The sequence below is a fragment of the Chlorocebus sabaeus genome, chromosome 28 (genome assembly GCF_047675955.1).
Source record: "Chlorocebus sabaeus isolate Y175 chromosome 28, mChlSab1.0.hap1, whole genome shotgun sequence".
Lineage (NCBI taxonomy): Eukaryota > Metazoa > Chordata > Mammalia > Primates > Cercopithecidae > Chlorocebus > Chlorocebus sabaeus.
Window position 1 is genome coordinate 19091934 of NC_132931.1, and position 18809 is coordinate 19110742.

At 62.9% G+C, this 18809-nt stretch overlaps 1 protein-coding gene across 2 annotated transcripts in view; it reads left to right on the forward strand.

Annotated features, from left to right (window-relative positions):
- Positions 1 to 2548: 2548 nt before the first annotated feature.
- The window catches only part of TTYH3 (tweety family member 3), a 34709-nt gene continuing 18448 nt past the window's right edge, over positions 2549 to 18809 (forward strand). The window contains exons 1-5 of one of the 2 annotated variants that reach the window (XM_008018849.3): positions 2549 to 2865; positions 17560 to 17729; positions 17856 to 17967; positions 18131 to 18351; positions 18669 to 18764. In XM_008018849.3, the coding sequence (XP_008017040.1) occupies positions 2743 to 2865; positions 17560 to 17729; positions 17856 to 17967; positions 18131 to 18351; positions 18669 to 18764 (722 nt within the window). In that variant the 5' untranslated portion in view covers positions 2549 to 2742. The remainder of the gene's footprint in view (positions 2866 to 17559; positions 17730 to 17855; positions 17968 to 18130; positions 18352 to 18668; positions 18765 to 18809) is intronic. The other variant, XM_008018850.3, reaches the window with a different exon arrangement.

Sequence of the window (18809 nt, forward strand, 5' to 3'; positions counted from 1 at the left end):
GGTTCTGTTTGTGGCCATAGGAGCTGCTGCCAATAGCAGGAACCAGAAACAATCCCAGGCCATGAGACAATTTCTGCAGCTGGCCAGGGACTGCCCTGTTCATCCCTGGAGTTACGTGACACAGAGTAGCATAACTGACTCTGACCTCAGAGTCAGCCCGGGGCACAGGCCGTGCAGGCGATCCCCTGGCTGTGGAGATGAGGGCACAGGCTGGATACTGGAGCAGTGTCAGGCTAGGAGTGGGCGTCCTGCCTACGCCACCTGTTCGCAGTGAGCAGTCAGCTGGTGCCAGAGAAGAGGACTCACCGGCCAGGTACCAGCCCACCCCAAGGAGGTAGCCTTGGTCTTAGGGGGTTAGTGGGGCTTCCGTCTGCCTGGAGCTCCCAGCATCCTTGGCATTGGAGAGGGAGGAACCTGAGCCAGTACCCCCACCCCACCCTGAATTACTGGCTCTTCGGCCGTTAGGGATGGAGAATGCAATCTCCCGGCTTCTGCCCGGCTGTTATTTCCCAACTGGGTGGTGTCTCTAAGTTATCCAGCGGGTAGAAACCACAGCTCAGCTAGGCCTTCTTGCCTGGTGCCCTATCACAGGAAAACAGGCACGTCAGGGGCAGTCAGTGAGCTGAAGTCCAAGTCTCCTGGGAAGCCACTGCCCAGAACCATCCCTGCCTGCAAAAAGCCCTTCCTGCCAGGAAAGGCCTGCCTGCCCACAGAAGTGGCCAAGCCGGGCACAGCAGATGGTGGAGACCGGGTGTGGAAACCTGTTTCTCAGCACATAGGAGGTCCAGGAATAAGGCCCCAGGTGGTGAAACAGAGCCAGGATGCAACCACTACCCTGGAGTGGGGAGGGAGGCATGCACCTGGGCCCAAACGCGTACTATGTCCATTCTCCTGGCTCTGGCAGTTCCCATCTCCCCTTTAGCAGAGGAGGAGGCACAGGCATGAGGAGGCCCTGTTAGGAAATTTGGCCGTGTGACTCCAAAGCCCATGAGGGGCCCTCCCTGGCAGGTGCCTGAATTTTTAGACCCCAGAATGCCAGAACAGGGCACTGTCTTCGTCTCAGGTCTTGACAAAAGACTCAGCCTTCCCCAGAGGAAAAGCCAGATGGGGACTGAATCTACCTGTGGATCCACTTAACTATTGTACTTTAAAACAAAAAAAAAATTTTTTTTAATGTATAGAGAGAGAGAGAGACTGAGTCTCGCACTCTCGCCCAGGCTGGAGTGCAGTGGCGCCATCTCAGCTCACTGCAAGCTCCGCCTCCCGGGTTCACATCATTCTCCTGCTTCAGCCTCTGGAGGAGCTGGGATTACAGGCACCCGCCACCATGCCTGGCTAATTTTTTTGTATTTTTGGTAGAGATGGGGTTTCACCGTGTTAGCCAGGATGGTCTCCATCTCCTGACCTCGTGATCTGCCTGCCTCGGCCTCCCAAAGTGCTGGGATTACAGGCGTGAGCCACCGCGCCCGGCAAAAAAATTTCTTTTTTTTGAGACGGAGTCTTGCTCTGTTGCTCAGGTTGGAGTGCAGTGGTGCAATCTCCACTCACCGCAACCTCCACCTCACAGGTTCAAGCAATTCTTCTGCCTCAGCCTCCCGAGTAGCTGGGATTACAGGCGCCTGCCACCACGCCCGGCTAATTTTTGTATTTTTAGTAGAGACGGGGTGTCACCATTTTGGCCAGGCTGATCTCGAACTCCTGACCTCAGGTGATCCGCCTGCCTCGGCGTCCCAAAGTGCTGAGATTACAGGCATGAACCACCACCGCACTCAGCCAACACTCGTACCTTTATCATTCCCTTTTACAGACAAGGACACCTATGCACACAGTGGTTAAGTAACTTGCCCCAGATCACACAGCTCTAGGTGCCCCAGCCAGGCCCTGAATCCAGATCATGTCCATTGTACAGACAGGCCACTCGGTGCCTCGCTGGGCGCTGCGGGCTGTGGGCTGTTGTGTGTGCAATGGAGAGGCCAAGACCAGCCCAGCCCCACCAGGCTGGACCCCCGGAGTCAAATAAGAAACATGCAAAGATCGAAACGAAGAGCGAATGCAGGGAATGAAGCGCAGCTGCGTATGCAGCCAGGGTTCCAGCCCCCACGGCCACGTGGAAAGACGGGCCCCGGTGGTACATCGCTGAGGACTTGTCTTCCAGCGCCTTAGGGGCCAGGCGTCCCTCCAAGAGGGCGAGGAAGTAGGCGGAGCCTCTGCCGGCGGACCAATGACGGTACAGAGGCGGGGCCGAGGGGCGGGGACACGTGGAGGGGCGGGGCCATTGGGTAATGGGCGGGCCTGCGAGTGGAGGGGCAAAACCATCAGGTAAAAGGACCAATAGAGGTGCAGGAGCGAACGGGCGGGGCACAATGTGGGGCGGGATCGGCGGGGGATAGGCCAATGGTGGATAAGAGGCGGGGAAGAGGGCGGGGCGCTCGGGGACTGGGCTGGCGGGCGGCAGGCCAATGGAGGCTCGGGGGCGGGGCCGGCGGGCGGACGGGCGGGGGCGCGGAGGGGGCGGCGGCGGCGGCGGCGGCGAACAAAGAGGCGGCGGGCGCGGGCGGCCGAGCGGAGCCGAGCGCAGCCGAGCCGGGCCGAGCCGGGCCGAGCCGGGCCGGGCCGGGCCCAGGAGCGCGCGGATGATGCGGGCGGCCAGGCGGGGGTCGGCGGGTCCCTGAAGCCCGCGCCCCGGGCCAGCAAGGGAGCCCCGCGCAGGCCGCGCGCATCCGGAGGCGGCCGGGCCCCGCCATGGCCGGGGTCAGCTACGCGGCGCCCTGGTGGGTGAGCCTCCTGCACCGGCTGCCCCACTTCGACCTGAGCTGGGAGGCCACCAGCAGCCAGTTCCGGCCCGAGGACGCCGACTACCAGCAGGTGACACGGGCCCCTCGGGGTCGCGGGGTCAGGGCCCCCAGGTCACGGCCCCCTCCCCTCCCAGGGTCACGGCCCCCCTCCCCGAGGGCCTAAGGACCCCTCATCCCCCCCATCCAGGGTCACGACCACCTCCTCCTCGCAGGTCTTGGCCTCCTTCCTTCTCGAGGGTCCCTTCTGAGTCCTAGGACCTCTACCTCCAGGGTCATGGCCTTCTCCTCAAGGGTCTAAATACCCTCCAACCCCCATTGAGGGTCCATGACCCCCCTCCCAATTCTGGCCTCTTCTGTGTCACTAAGGCCCCTGGGGTTTCATGGAACTGCCTCACCCCCCTCCGTGAGCCCCCTTGGCCAGTGGAGGGCCTCTCCACCATCACTGGGGGCAGCCTGATGCTGTGTCCCAGCAGAGACCCCTCCCCAGATGACCCCCAGGCTCTGAGATCAGAGCGGGTGCCTGAGCACATTGGGTGCAGGCAGGCAGAGACTCCTCGCCCACTCACCCCCGACTGGGGAATCCCACTGCCAGGCTTCCAGTGGGTGAATGGCCTGGGCCGCCGCCAGCCCTCTGTGGCCGGTAATGACCCCCTGCTTGGCGGTCAGGCTGTGGGATGTACACTGGGTGCCATGTGTGGCCGTGGGAGACCAGGCTGCCTGTAGCCCTGGAGGGAGGGAGGGAGGCCTGGCGGCAGGGAAGCACCATGGGCCTCAGGCAGGGAGGCTGGAAGCGGCTGAGCCCAGGCAGAGCTGGGGGGCGGCGGGGGACCCTTTGCAGCCCTCTCCCAGGGGAGCCCTTAGCCTGGCATCATGCCAGGCCCCAGCACCACCCCCATCGCCAAGCTACTGTCATTTGAGTTCGGAGCAGGGGACCAAGCTGTGGGCATTTCCTTCCTGCCTAGATATCCGGATTCCAGAAGCCCCGTGACCAGAGTCCCCGGTCACCGGGAGTTTCTCTCTGGACGGATCATGGCAGAGCCCCATGGTGGGCTGGGAACGGCTTTGCTTATCAAAATGGCTTGGGAATCCGGTATTCCACGGGCAGCCTAGCACCTGGACTCTTCAGAACTGCGTTGTCTGTGTTCTCCCGCATCCAGCGGAGGGAGGCGGAAGTGGAGGAGCAGGGCACCTGGGAGCCCACTGCTCCCAGCCTCCCGCTCACTTGCACCCAGGGCCCCCAGCCGAGCCGATGACGTTTCCTAACAGATGAGGAAGGGGGTGAGGGATCGGCCCAGGCACGCCCAGACACAGCAGGGAGGAGGGAGGCGGAAGGATTGGTATAAGATCTCACGCCTGCGTTCTAGAAGCCCAGCCCTGGGGGACCGTTCAGTGTGGGGGCAATGCACATTCAGGAACTTCTGGAACTTCTTCCATGCTGACAGCTTTGTCACTTGTCCCTGGAGGACTCTGTTGAAGCTGCAAGGAGGGTGTGCTTCACTTTGGAAAGTTCTCTGCCCTGAGGGTTTGGTCCATTTGTTAGTTCTGAAGCTTCGGGGCAGCCCTGGGGCATGGGAGGTGGCTGTTTCCTGCTGTCCCTTGGGCTGCCACCTGCCCGAGCTGCCAGCCACAGTTGCACTTCCCTCCAGCCCTCCAGCGTGCTTGCATTCCCAGATTGGAGACAGGCAGTGAGAGGGAGTGAGGGGCGGTGATGTCTGCAGCCCAAGAGAGTCTCCGGGCAGTGGCCAGGCCCCTCCGCTCAGCCTGGCCTGCCTGGCCTCCCAGCAGGGTGCTGTGGCCCTGGGAAGCCCTGGCTTCTGCCCTCTTTCCTCCCCTGCCCTGCGCTCTGCTCTGCTGTGGGAGGGCTCTGACTCACTCTCTCTCCTGCCTCATCTCCACGAAGCAGAATTAGCCACTGAATAATTCACGATGTGGAAACCGGCCTGCCTCCATCCCCCGCCACCTCCACTCCCGGCTCTTGGCGAGGGGCTGTGGTGTGAGCTGGTCCTGGCGTGTGTCCTGCCCCTGCCCTTCGAGTACTGGTGCTTTTGGACAACTGCTTGGTTGGTCTCTCAGCCTTCATCGCCTCATCCTGAATCTGGGCTGGCCATGCCTCCTGCGTAGGGATGCCCCTGGGAGGCAAGGGCCAGGAGTCCCCTTCCTGGGAGCGTGGGCAGTGGGTGGGCCTGGGCTGTGGCAGGCGCCCCTTCCTGCCTTCCCTGGTGAGGAGTTGCTGGCTGTGGTGGGGAGTGGACCCCTCACCCATCCTGACCGAGGGCTCCCTCTTAGCTGTCTGTGTGCTGCTCTGGGCTGTGCCCTGCTGGGGAGGGGGCATCTGCCCTGTGGTTATTGGGGCGGGGGATGGAGAGGAGGTGGGGCCTGGTGTTGGGAGTTGGGGGTGTGGCACGGGGGACTGGCTTTTGTCCTTTGCTATTTCTGGTCCCTGTGGTCTGCTGTTGGGAACCCTGGTGAAAGCCCCTGGAGGGACCAGGGCCAGGTCCTGTTTCAAGGCCCTGCATGGGACTGCCTGTCGGCAGTCACTTTTCCCACAGCCCCAGGAGGTGGGGAGAGTCGTCCATCGTACAGATTAGCAAACTGAGGCTCCGAATCACATAGTGAGTAAGTGGTGGAACCACAGCCCTGCTGCAGGCCCCTTGTCCGGCCTCCCAAGGAGCCCCGGTCAGCCTGGAGTGTCAGGCTCCCCACTTCCCCAACAGCTGCCTTGCCCCGGGGGTGTGACCGTGGGATTAGGAGCCCATGGGGGCTGAGGGATCTGTGGGAGGGCAGGGGATAGAGAGGCGTCGGGGGTCGGCTCTGTGCAGCTGCCCAGCCAGTGACTGTCGAGGGGGGCTCCCGCGTTGCCTGGGCATCTGAGTGAATGGGGGGCTGTTGTTCACAGAGGGGATTTGGAAGCCCACAGGAGGCCTGAGACTCCCTGGTGGCCCCACAGCTGAGCTGGCAGGGCTGGGCCTGAGGCCCCTGGCGTGGCCTGGGTCCAGTCATTGCTGCATAGTGAGTCCTGAATGTCCAGTGGGTCTGGCTGTTCTGGCCCCAGGCAGGGGCCCTTGAGAGGAGCAGAGCCTTCTCTTCAACTAGAGTGTCGTGGGCCTGCACCCTCGCTCTGTCGCTTCTTCCTGTGTGACCTTGGGTGGTCCAGCCGCTGTCCTGGGCTTTATTCGGGGGAGGCCTGCCTGCTCAGCTCCCACCAGCTCTTCGTAACCCTGTGTCCTTAGGCAGGGATCAAGTTCATGCTCACTGACCTCAGCCTCTCTCTGGGGCTCACTGTCTCCTCCAGCTCAGGGCAGGCCAGATGCAGGAGAACACCTATGGCCTGTGGTGGATTCCGAACCCAGGTGGTGGGAGCCCAGTGGTCAGGGAAGGCTTTCTGTAGGAGGTGGTGTTCACTGGCCTGCCACGGAGGTTGCAAGCCCAGCTGCCGACAGTCAGAGGGTTAGGATTAGCCTGCTGCTTTCTGATTCCTCCATGGGCCATGCCAGCCCTGGCAGGTGATGGTTTCACTGGAACATCTGCCTTCCAGGGCAGATAGTAGGCCCTGCCTCAGGTTTGCCTAGCGTGGGGGGCCTGTTTTCCACTAGAGCCCGGAGTGTCCAGATGTTTCTGTCGAGACCCTAATGATAAGACTGAGGTCAGCATGCGGAGGCCGTGGGGAAGAGCTTCCGGGCTGGGGGAATAGCATGTGCAAAGGCCCTGAGGCAGAGGGAAGCTTGAGCCTCGGGGAGAGGCCTTGGCCCACATGCTGGAGGGTCAGTCTGGTCTGACGGTACACGGGGAATGTGCTGCCTCAGGAACTGGTAACCCCCTCTGTGCCAGGCGCTGTGCCAGCCCAGGCTGGATGGCCACTCAGAGGGGATCTGAGCTCTGGGAGTAGGGCCAGTGTTCTCCTAGCAGAGCTGGGAACCCGGCTCCTAAGAGCACAGCACCTCTGTGCTGCCACGAGGCGAGGTCAACCTCGTCCCCAGTCACAGCCTGCGGGGCAGTTCCCTGGGGCAGGGCTAGCCTGTTATCATCCTCCCCACTCGTCAGAAGGAAATTAGCTCTGGTTAAAACAGCAGTGTTGGTCGCCTGTCTTGTGGTTTACGAAAGCAGTGCACGTTCATGGAACATTTGGGGAAAAGGGAAGAGCGTGAGACAGAAGTGTCCCTTCAGCTGGGTTCAGTCCAAAGCGCATAAAGCTGTAGGGTGGGTGTCCCTGAGAACTGGAATCCTGTTGCTTTTGACATGTCCCGTACTTTGGACTGTGTATGGGGCCTTTGGTTCCAGATGCTTGTCCAGTGTCCCACGGTGCCAGGAAGGATTCTGTAGTTGCGGGTGACAGAAGCGGGCCAGACACGGAGGCCCCCGGGGAGCTGGGCAGAAGCTTCAGGAGCAATCCCTGAATGGACAGAAGCTGATGAGCTAGGCTGGGGGGTGCAGCGAACGGGACCCTGCAGTGGGGGGTGGGCAGGAAGCCTGTAATGGCTGGTCCCAGTCCACACAGGATTTCCATCTTGGCCGGCGTCAGCGTTCCTGGGGAGCCTCTGGCCGAGCTTGCCTTTTGACCAGGGGGTGTGGAACTGTGGGCCCTGGACCTGCTGGGGGGTGGGTGTCAGGCCACCCTTGGCCCGGCTGCTGCCCGCATGAAGGGTTCCTGTATTTGGGCTCCTGGGTTTGTGGTTCTGAGGGTGCTCTGGCCACCTCTGTTCCCGGGAGACTCGTTCTCAAGTCCCTTCCTTGGAGTGCAGCCTGGACCCTCTAGAAGTCCCCGAGGTCTTCATGGCCTTTCCTGGGTGTGCATGAATGTCGGGGTGGTAATTCTTGCTCAGGGTGCTGGCTCCCCCATCTCCCCGGTTCCAGCAGCACCAGGGGCCACTCCAGTCTGTGTGTGCGGGACCCCCGCCTGCCCCCCACTCACCTGAGACTTGAGGGCCAGCTCTAGGGCCCCTCTTCCGGGCATCTCCACGGTGACCCTTCTTCCTCCCCTGACCCCTGGGCAGGGCCCCGCTGGCCGGTCCCGTCTAAGGGATGCGCAGCGTCAGCCACCCTGACCCCTGGCCAGGGGCTCTTGGTCAGGCTCTGGGGGAGCGGGGAGCCCTGCAGCTTGGTTCCCCAGGCCACAGTGGCTCTTCCTGGATGCCCATGCTACTTGTTTCTAAAGCATTTTTCCTGGGGAGCCACCCCGTGGCCCTGGGAGGTGGACACTGTGTCCCCAACATAAACAGAAATGGGGGCTGGCCAGCATCAGGGGCCCGAAGACTGGGTGCAGGCTCCAGCTGCAGCCCAGCTCCATCCTTCCCAGTGGACACGGCGTCAGTGCAGTTCGTGGGCCCAGGGGTGCAGGTTCGGGGGGCTCAGGGGCATCTACACTTCCCCCACCTGCCCCACCATCAGTTCTGCTGAGGCCTTCGCTAGAGAAGAGGAACTGAGTCTGCAGCCAGGGGCCTGGGGTCAAGGACATGGGAAGTGCCTGACGCAGCCAGTGGGGAATTGGCATGTGACGGCGGGTGGATGGTGGGTGTGGGAGGGTCCCAGGAGGGTCTCCAATACCTGGGCCCACCGCTGGGGTCTGCAGGGAGCTCACCCGGGCCCTGTGCTGGGCCTCACACCGTCCGAGGGGGCTTCTCACCGTCTTGGGAGGCTGGCTGAGACCTGAGTCCCGTGGGGCAGCACCCACTGTGGCTGGGCCAGGCCCATGTTGGCCGAGGGTGTGGGAGGAGGCCGGGCCACCCACAGAGTGCCAGTGCGTTCGGTCTCTGAGGAGGGTGCCAGCCACGGTGCCCCTACCCGCTCTGCCCTCTCGGGCCCATGCACACTGGCTGGGTTCCTGGCCATCGTGGAGGAGCACTCCCGAAGTTCTGGGGTACACCCAGCTCTGAGTCCCACAGCCCTGCGTCTGGGGTTGGGCTGTGCCCTCTGGGCTGCCTCTCCCTGGTAGGGAGCCAAGCCTGGAGACGGGGCTCCAGTCTGGCAGCTCCTGGCTGGGTCTGAGACCTGGAGCCCGGTCCTCAGGAGGCTGGTGCAGGGGCCTGCAGACAAGCGGGGAGAGCAGGGGATTTTCTGGGTGTCACGCTGGGAGATGTGTCGGAGCGCGGGGACCAAAATAGACACGCTTGCTGCAGTTCTTTGGTGTCTGTTCCCTGCACAAGGGGGAGGACGGGCGTGGGCGGCGGGAGAGCTGGGGTCCCCCGGCTGCAGGGTGCAGGGCAGGGGCCTGGCCTGTGGGGAGATGGCAGGAGCAGCTCTGAGCCTCAGCCCAAGGGCTGCCTCTCCAGCCTCCTTCCAGGCCATTCCTGGAGGGTGAGGGCCAGCCTGGAGGAAGCCCCGGGGGGCGTGGGGCAGTGGGTGTGGTACCATGTGCAGCCTGGCGGCCTGGACCTCGGACCTCAGGAGTTGGGGACAGGGACACAAAGTTGGCCCTGACCCCGGCTCCCACGTGGCCGCTGCTGGCTGCATGTCCTCCAGGCACGGCCAGGAGCTCACCGTCATGGAATGCGTGAAACCCAAGCCCAGCCTGGTGGAAAATCTGTTTTTAATTTTGGGCCGGCGTCGCTGGGAGCCTGGGCCGAGTGTGCTACGGGTGGGGGCTGGGGCCACGTGTGCAGCTTGGCCGCGTGGGGGGCTGTGGTCCAGCCAAAGGCTGTGACCCTGGAGCCCCCACTTCTGCAAGGCGACCCACGAGGCAAAGATGGGGGGACCCACTTCCCAGTGGGGGACCCCCGACACGGGGCGGTGGTAGTGGCTCGCACACGCCGAGCCCACCCTGACCTCCCCAAACAAGGCTTGGCCATAGGGATCCCGCCCCTTTCCTGACCCTGACCCAGGACACCTGGCGGGTTCTCACGGTGCTGGGGGCCAGAACCCCTCAGTGTGCATTGGAGTGTGGGACCCCAGCCAGCCTCTCAGACACCCCCAAACCTTGTCACTTCCTCTGGAGGAGGGGCCTTGGCAGTTCCAGGGCTGGAGTTCAGCATCCATGGAGGCAAGTGGAGGTCACTCCCCTCCCATTCCCACCTCTCCTCTCTGCCTGTCACATCCTCCCGGAGCCCCGTGCTGCTGTCACACGCACAGGCTCAGGCCAGGGCCTCGCTGGTCCCTGCTGCCAGTGGATCTTCAGCACGCAGCAGACGTCTGCCGCCTGGATCCTGTGCCAGGACGTGGCTGACACTGTCCCCGGGCCAAGAGTGCCCTCCCCACCTGTTGTGGTGCCCGCGATGCTCTCCACAGCGGGAGTTTCAGTGACCACCTCGTTCCTCTTCCTGCCTCCCATAGCCTCCGAGCTCACAGGGCCGGCACTGTGGGCACAGGGGAGCCCCCACCTAGCGGGGCCGAGCTGTCTGTCCAAGCGTGGGCCCCAGCACCCAGCGCAGGCTGCTGCTAAGACACCCTGAAAGCTGATGCTCCCAATTAGCCCAGAGCCCAGCCAGGACCACGGCCGTCAGTGTGGGGACTCCATCCTCATCCATGAAACTGGAGGTGACTCTGTCCCCACTGCAGTCAGGGTGTGCGGCCGTTATCATATTGTGTGTCTGTCACATGCCGGTGCCTCTGGCGGGATTCCGGCCCCTCAGTGGCCTTTGTGCTTGGCCTCTGTGGAGCCTGTCCCTTTCCTTCCTCCTAGCTGTGTCACTTCCACTTGGAGCTGGCATGAGGGGCGGGGCAGGGCTGAGCAGGGCTGGAACCCACCTTCTGCCCACCCCTTCTCTGGCCACTGGGGGCTGCTTCTCCTGCCATCCCTGCTCACCGTGCCCCACAGCTGCATCCCTGGGGCTCGCTGGTCTCTCCCAGTGCCACAGGCAGCCATCGTCCTCAGCTGTGGTCACACTGCCTGGCCTGCCGGGCTCACCCGCCCCCGCTGTGTGACTGTGGACTCTGGGCCCCTGCCTGAACTCTCTGTGCCTAGCAGCATGGCTCCAGGATGCCAGCACTACGTCTTCACTTCCCTTCCTGCTCAGGGCATACCCGCAGCAGTGTCCAGCCAAGGAGTGAGCCCCTGTGGCTGGAATGGCAGGATGGTGGAATCGTGGCCACTGCCTGTGGCTGGAGTGGCAGGGTAGCGGAATTGTGGCCACTGCCTGTGGCGGGGTGGCAGAATCGTGGCCACTGCCTGTGGCTGGAATGGCAGGGTGGCAGAATCGTGGCCACTGTCTGTGGCTGGAGTGGCAGGGTGGCGGAATCGTGGCCACTGCCTGTGGCTGGAGTGGCAGGGTGGCAGAATCGTGGCCACTGCCTGTGGCGGGGTGGCGGAATTGTGGCCACTGCCTGTGGCTGGAGTGGTGGGGTGGTGGAATCGTGGCCACTGCCTGTGGCTGGGGTTGGGGGCTGCATCAGGCCAAACTGCTCATCATAGTCCCTGTGAGCACCTCCCAGTGGGCCAGGGCATCCTCAGCCCAGCCAGGTGCCATGGTAGCCCACAGGTTGGTGTGACAGAGTGGCGTGTGGGTCCATGGCCTGGGGTAGTGGGGTGGGCAGCTGTTCCCAGGGGTGCGCCTGTTGAGTGGCCGCCTGTGTGTCGAGGGGGCGTGTGTTCCACAGGCCGGCCCTGACTTGCTGTACACCCTCCCCTGAGTGGCATGCTTCCTCACACACTGCAGGCCCACGTCCCACCACCAGGTGCTCCGGGAGCCACCAGGATGCCCAGCGGTGGCAGGCAGTGTGCCCTGCCCTGCCGTCATGCATGGCTCTCCTGCCTTGGCAGCCTGGTGTGGTGCGGCCTGTGCTGGCGCTGAGCCTGGCATTGCGTGGGGGGGTGCCTGTGTCTGCGTGGCTGATGAGAGTCACGTCCAGACAGGGCCTGGAGGCAGAGTGGGCATGGCTGGGAGGCCACGGCAGGCGTGGGGCACAGGCCTCGCAGCTGCTCATGCACATCCTCTCCCCAAGCCTCCTGCCCCGCGGGCCGCCCTAAGGCCTTGTGGCTCACTGGGCCCTCCCCTCTCCAAGCAGGGCTGGGTCGGGGCCACCCACCTGTGCAGGCGGCCAGGTTGGGTTGGGGTTCTCGCCCTACAAGTGCGGGTCCAAGTGTGGGAGCCGAGGTTCACACAGAGCAAGGGCTGCAGTGCCAGGTTTGGGCCTGGGTCTCTGATATCCTGGGGACATCCTGGAGGAGACGGCCCGTGTCTGGGGACAGTGGGGGTTCCCTGAAGAGGAAGGCTCCAGGCCCAGGGACAGCATATGCCTGGGTATAGAGGCCACAGAGCCCTGCCCCGAGCCACACCCCAGCCCTGCCTGCTCCTCTCAAGCCACTGCCCCAGGCGTCCCTGCCAGGCCAGGGAGGTCTTGCTGTGGCCCGGGGTGTACTGGGATCCTATCAGTAGCAGCCTGATCTGGGACAGAGTAAGGCATCAGGCCCTGGCTCTCTGGCTGGCTGGGTGTTTCCAGAGTTGGTGGGGTTTTGGGGGCTGAATTTTGGGGGCTGCAGGGCAGTGGGGGGAGTCTGAGCTCATGGTGGGAGGGGGCATCCCCCGTGGATGCTGTCTGTGGCTGTGGGGCTGCAGGGGCCAGGAGAAGGAGGGGGTAACCAGGGCCGAGACCAGGAGTCCTAGGGTGGGGACAGGGGGACTGAGGCTGCAGGAGGGGGTCGCCTCCAGCCCCCTTGGCGCGTGCGTGGCAGTTGAGTCCTCCCCACGTGCTCTGCGGAGCCCAACGTTCAGCTTTCGCCTCGCCTGACCGAGCCCTTACATCACTTCCACCACAGACGGAAAATTCCATTTGGTCAGAGCCCAGCTGCTGATCAGACAGTTCCCATTCTTTCTCTGAATGGGCCAGGGAGGGGCGGAGGGGCCACCAGCCCAGTGGAGAGAGGTGGCTGGGCCACCATAGGAATGCCGCTGGCCCGGTGCCCCGCAGGAGACTGTCTGCTGGGAATCTGGCTTCGGGAAGTGGGTGCAGAGGTCAGGCTGGCCACGGCACACTCCCCGAAGACAGCTGGGCTCAGGCCTGGCGCGCTGGGTGCCAGGGCTCTGAGGTGGGATGAAGTAGCTGCCCGGTTTGCTGGGCACCCTGACACCTGGGCTCTGCACAGCAGGCAAGGACAGGTTCTGCATGGTGGGCTGGGACCCAGGCAGCCCAAGTGGCCTCCCTTTGAGGGAGGCGCCATCTCCTTCCTCAGTTGGGGTAAGCCAAGTAAGGCTGTGCCGGCGCGGGCCCCGAAGCCTGGCCTCTGGACCCCGGGGGCTGAGGAGTGAGGCTCCGTTTGCAGCTGGCCCCATCCGGACAAGAACAAGAGAAAGATGCCTCAGACAATCAATCGCAGTGCTCACACCTGTAATCCAGCACTTTGGGAGGCCAAGGCAGCTGGATTGCTTGAGCCCAGAAGTTCAAGACCAGCCTGGGCAACATAGCCAGACTCTGTCTTTACAAAAACATTTTTAAAAAAATTAGGACAGAGGCCAAGCACAGTGACTCACGCCTATAATCCCAGCACTTTGGGGGACCGAGATGGCAGATCACCTGAGGTCAGGAGTTCCAGACCAGGCTGGCCAACATGGTGAACTCCCCGTCTCTACTAAAAATACAAAAATTAGCCAGGTGTGTTTATGCATTCCTATAGTCCCAGCTACTCAGGAGGCTAAGGTAGGAGACTCGCTTGAATCTGAGAGGTAGAGGTTGCAGTAAGCTGAGATCACACTACTGTACTCCAGTCTGGGTGACAGAGACTGTCTCAAAAAAAAAGAGGAAGAAAGGAAGGGAGGGAGGGAGGGTGGGCAGGCGGGAAGGAAGAAAGGAAAGAAGGAAGGAAAAAGAAAAGAAAAGAAAGATAAAAAGAAAATTGGCCAGTTGTGGTGATATGTGCCTGTGTCCGAGCTACTTGAGAGGCTGAGGCAGGAGGATCACTTAAGCCCAGGAGGTTGAGGCTACAGTGAGCTGTGATCGTGCCACTGCACTCCAGCCTGGGCCACAGAGCAAGACCCCATCTCTAAAATAATTTTTTTTTTTTTTTTTTTTTTTTAAATCATAGACTTGGGCCAGGTGTGGTGGCTCACACCTATAATCCCAGCACTGTGGGAGGCTGAGGTGGGCGGATCACCTGAGGTCAGGAGTTCAAGACCACCCTGGCCAACATGGTGAAACCCCCATCTCTACTAAAAACACAAAATTAGCCAGGCATTGGTGGCAGGTGCCTGTAATCCCAGCTACTCAGAGGGCTGAGGCAGGAGAATGGCTTGAACCCGGGAGGCAGAGGTTTCAGTGAGCCAAGATCACACCACTGCACTCCAGCCTGGGCAACACGAGTGAAATTCCATCTCAAAAAAAGAAAAAAAATCATAGACTCCCCAGTACTCCAGCTCCTGTGCTGCCTTTTCTGTTTTTTCTCAGCGTCTCTCACCTTCCAGCAGGCTTCACAGTTTACTTATGATGATGTTGAGTGCCTGTGTTGCCTCACCACCCTGCAGGCGGGCCCCAAGGGCAAGGGTGCCTGGTACCTACCAGCCTCTCCCCACCGGCCACGGGCGCCCCCTGCCCGCCGCCCCAGGATGTCAGCCCTCCGCACCAGGGAACTGCCATCTGAGGGATGGGCTTGCCTCACCCAGATCCTGTTTGGCCAGGGCTTATCTCGCTCTGCCTCCGTTTTCTCATCTGGCAAGTGGGAGTGGGTGGCTCTGGCGCCACCGAGGAAGTGATCTGGGCCTGGAAGCCCTTTGATGTATGCTGATGCCCCGAGCTCTGGGTGGACAGGCCAGGCCGGTGGCTGTAGAGGTCATAGGCTGGTGCGTGTTTGGGCTTTGTGTAATGCGTGTCTGGAATTGACCTGCTCTTCCAGTCCCCAGCTCCTCACCCCAGCAGGAGTCTCCCTGCGAAGCTGTGAGTCCCGAATGTGGGGTGCAGTAGAGACAGGCTCTTGAGTCGTGTCCCACGTGAGCACAGGGTCGGGGGAGCGAGGGTGACGCCAGCCAGGGACTGGGGAGGCCTCTGCAAGTGGAGGGCAGAGGGAGGGTTCACTGGAGGAGTCTGGCCAGCCCAGGGTCAAGATGTGGCTGGTTGACATGGCCCCCAGGCCATGGGAGCCCAGGGGAGGCCCTGTGGACGGACATGCAGACGTGGGCCTGGGTCCCGTGGAGCTCTGGTCCCTGGGGACATGGTCAGCTGCCCCCACAGGTCTGTTCTGCCCTTGGCCTCTGAGCTATGGGGAGGGTACTGGCAGGGCCTGCAGTCACAGCTGGTGGGGTCAGCACCTCCACTCCATGCCCAGCCCTACATAGGCGAGGGCAGACCCAGGGAGCCCCAGAGCGTGGCTTTTCCAGGCTCCCTAATGTGTATGCGGAGCCTGGGAACGGTGCTGGCACTGTTAATGTGAGCCCCCCGCCCCACAGGTGACTGCTCTGTCTCCACCTCCCTGTGTGACCTTGGGTAAGCCCTCCTGGGCCTGAGGCCTCTGTGACCTGAGCTCCCTGGGACCATGAGACCACCCTGAGCTGATTCAGTTTCAATGGCTCTGGTGCCAGCACCGGGGCCTGCTCCCAGAGGGTGGGGGTGGGCTCAGGGCCCAGCAGTCCTCCTGCCATTGCAGGGGCGGTAGGCACTTGTGCATGGCTGAAGGAGTGGGACGGTGCCCGCCCCCAGTGCTCTGCAATGCCCAGATTGCTGGCTGCTGGGCAGCCGTGGACACGCCAGCGTGGCTTTGGACCATGACAGCTCATTTCTGGGTGTGCTGGGCTGGTCAGTGACTCCCTGGCCAGGTGGAGGTGGAAAGGCCGCCTTCGGGTGTGGGTGTCAGCCGACTTCCTGGAGGGCAGGACAGGCCATCCTCCCACTGCCTGGCAACCATCTCTGGGGAGATCCAGCAGCAGTCCCAGTGCCCGCTGTGGCTGAGCCTCTCATCCCAAGGGGGGCCAGGCAGGGGACGATCCGCCCCAGCGGCTCCCGAGGCTGGGGCCCCAGTGGGCCACATTGCTGAAGCGTTGAGATGTGGGGAGGGAGGCGTTTCTGGCAGCAGTGCCAGTTAGGGCAGTGCAGGTGTGCCTGGCGGCCACCCCGCAACACTGAGGGCCCCAGCTGCTGACACCCCCAGTGGGCACCCCCGAGTTAGCCTCTGGGTGGTCCCTGGCCCCACGATGAGGCACAGCCCTGTGTCAGCTCCCCAACCTTCACCCTGGCACGGGAAGTGTGTGGAGGTTCCGGAGGGCTGAGCTGGGGTCAGGGCTATGCTGAACCCGGGGACCTGGGGTTGCAGGGCCTGTGTGCTTTCTCTGTAGCTTCTCTGAAGCCCAGTTTCCCTGTGGATGAAATGGGGTGAGAGCCCTTGGCCAGGCAGATTGAGTGCGGTGCCAAGAGAAGGGACAGCTCTGGGGCCACGTTACCTTCCCTCCCCACAGCGGGTGTTCAGGAAATGTCACTGTTGCATCAAATTAGCCACTTCCTGTGCGCGTCTCCTGGCCTCGGGACAGGGGAGCTCTGGTGTCTGTTCTGTGGTCTGTCCTTTGTGTTCAGAGACCTGGGGAGAGCCACACCGGAAGGCCATGCTTGGAGCCAGACAGGGCTGTATGTCCGGTGCGGTGCCCGTATGCGGCCTGTGTGGGTGGTGTCCACTGGGACAGCCCTGGCCAGTGACCGTCGCAGTGTGAGGTCAGCCCTGCCGTCACATCCAGCGTGGGGGGACTCCATGGGCAGTGAGAAGTGGCTTCTCAGTGCACAGACCCCAGACAGGATCAGACCCCTGATGGGGCCTCGTCCATGTTCACCCCTCAGAAACACTTTCATGGTCAGCAAGAGGGGGTTCAGTCCCCCACAGACTCCCCATTTTGCTACCAGACCTGAAAACCTCAGCACTACAGCTGGGGTGGGGGATCCTGCCAGGACTGAGGTAGGAGAGTTCTGGGCCTGAGATGGAGACAGGCCCTGGGGTCCTGGAACTGTCTCAGGCTGGGGGTGAGGACAGGAGCTGATGCTGGCAGCCCCTCCCCAGGGCTTCGCTTCTTCAGAGGGGCAGCAGCACTTTTTTTTTTTTTTTTTTTTTTTTTTTTAGATGGAGTCTCGCTCTTGTTGCCCAGGCTGGAGTGCAGTGGTGCAATCTCGGCTCACTGCAACTTCTGCCTCCCAGTTTCAAGAGATTCTCCTGCCTCAGCCTCCTGAGTGGCTGCCCCCACCATGCCCAGCTAATTTTTGTACTTTTAATAGAGACAGGGTTTCGCCATGTTGGCCAGGCTGGTCTCAAACTCCTGACCTCAGGTGATCTGCCCACTTCAGCCTCCCAAAGTGCGGGGATCACAGACGTGAGCCACCCCGCCCATCTCAGCAGCACTTCTTTCTACAGAAGAGAAACCAGGCTTGGGGAGGTGGAGGGACCTCCCTAGCGGGGCTGTGGCTGCAAAGATGCTGGCTCACCAGCCTGCTGGGTCCTCATTTGTCACCCACATTCTCTGGCTACCTCCATCCAGCGCCTCTCCTTGGGGCGTGGTGGGGCAGATGTCCTGAGCACCTGCCCTGGACTCTGGGGACCTGGTGGGGAGGGGACACGTGGCCTTGCCGGAGCCACAGAGGCCTGGAGTCCGTCCACCCGGTCCCTCCTACTGGCTATGGAGTCTTGATGCCATGCAGCCTTGAGGATGGTGAGACCGGGGTCCCAGGTGTGGGGTCCAGGCCTGGGTGACCCCAGTTGCATCACTGAGGTGGTGGGAGCCTCCATGCCTCACCTACAAGTCGGGGATAGGGCCCACCTCCTACGGCTGGGGACAGGATTAAATGGGAGTCTGCGCCAGGTCCCCTGCTGGGGCGGGGCGTGGGACTCTGGGCTGGGGGTCTACCCCTTTCAGCGCCGCTTCCTGCCCGCCGGCAGGCGCTGCTGCTGCTGGGGGCCACCGCCCTGGCCTGCCTCGCCCTGGACCTCCTCTTCCTGCTCTTCTACTCCTTCTGGCTGTGCTGTCGGCGGCGCAAGAGCGAGGAGCACCTGGACGCCGACTGCTGCTGCACGGCCTGGTGTGTCATCATCGCCACGCTGGTGTGCAGGTGAGCACGGTGGGGCGGGGCCGGAGGGCGGGGCCAGAGAGGGCAGCCCCCGAGGGGGCGGGGATGGAGTGTTGGTGGGCGGGGCTACATCTCCAGGCCCCGCCCTCATGCCCCTGCCCTCTCCAGCGCCGGCATCGCCGTGGGATTCTACGGCAACGGGGAGACCAGTGACGGCATTCATCGGGCCACCTACTCGCTCCGTCACGCCAACCGCACGGTGGCCGGGGTCCAGGACCGCGTGAGTGACCGCGGAGTTGGGGCCGGGGCACTCTTGCTGCTCCGGAACCCCATGTCTGCGCGAGGCTGGGCGGGGCAGCCGGGGCTGGGGCGGTGCAGGAAGGGCCCAGCCTCTGGGGCGAGGGGAGCGCGCTCCCAACCTCACGCCCGCGGGTCCGGCGCAGGTGTGGGACACGGCAGTGGGGCTGAACCACACGGCGGAGCCCAGCCTGCAGACCCTGGAGCGGCAGCTGGCCGGGCGACCCGAGCCCCTGCGAGCCGTACAGCGCCTGCAGGGCCTGCTGGAGACGCTACTGGGCTACACGGCTGCCATCCCTTTTTGGAGGAACACGGCAGTGTCACTGGAGGTGCTGGCGGAGCAGGTGGATCTCTACGACTGGTATAGGTGCGGCCAGGCCCTCCTCCCTGCCCAACCCCACCTGGGCAAGCCTCACCCTCCTTGGGCTGGTTTTGCTGTCAGCGCCTAGTACATGAGGTCTGATGGGTGGGGGGCCCAGGGCCACTGGAGGTCACAGGCAATGACTGGAGTTCCCCTAATGGGAGCCTTTCTCAAGAACTGACACCAGTTCCCGTGACCCAGACCCTCTGAGTGCCCTCTGGGGTGCCAGGCTGCTGGCCTCAGCTCCCCCTTGAGGGCCTCTGGTGCCCCACTCCCTGGGCCCGCATCCCTGTGCCCTGGCCCACTCTCAGGTGTGCCTGCAGGTGGCTGGGCTACTTGGGCCTGCTGCTGCTGGACGTCATCATTTGCCTCCTGGTGCTGGTCGGCCTCATCCGCAGCTCCAAGGGCATCCTGGTGGGGTGAGTCTGGGAGTGTCGGCCCCCTGTGGGCCCGAAGCGGAGGGG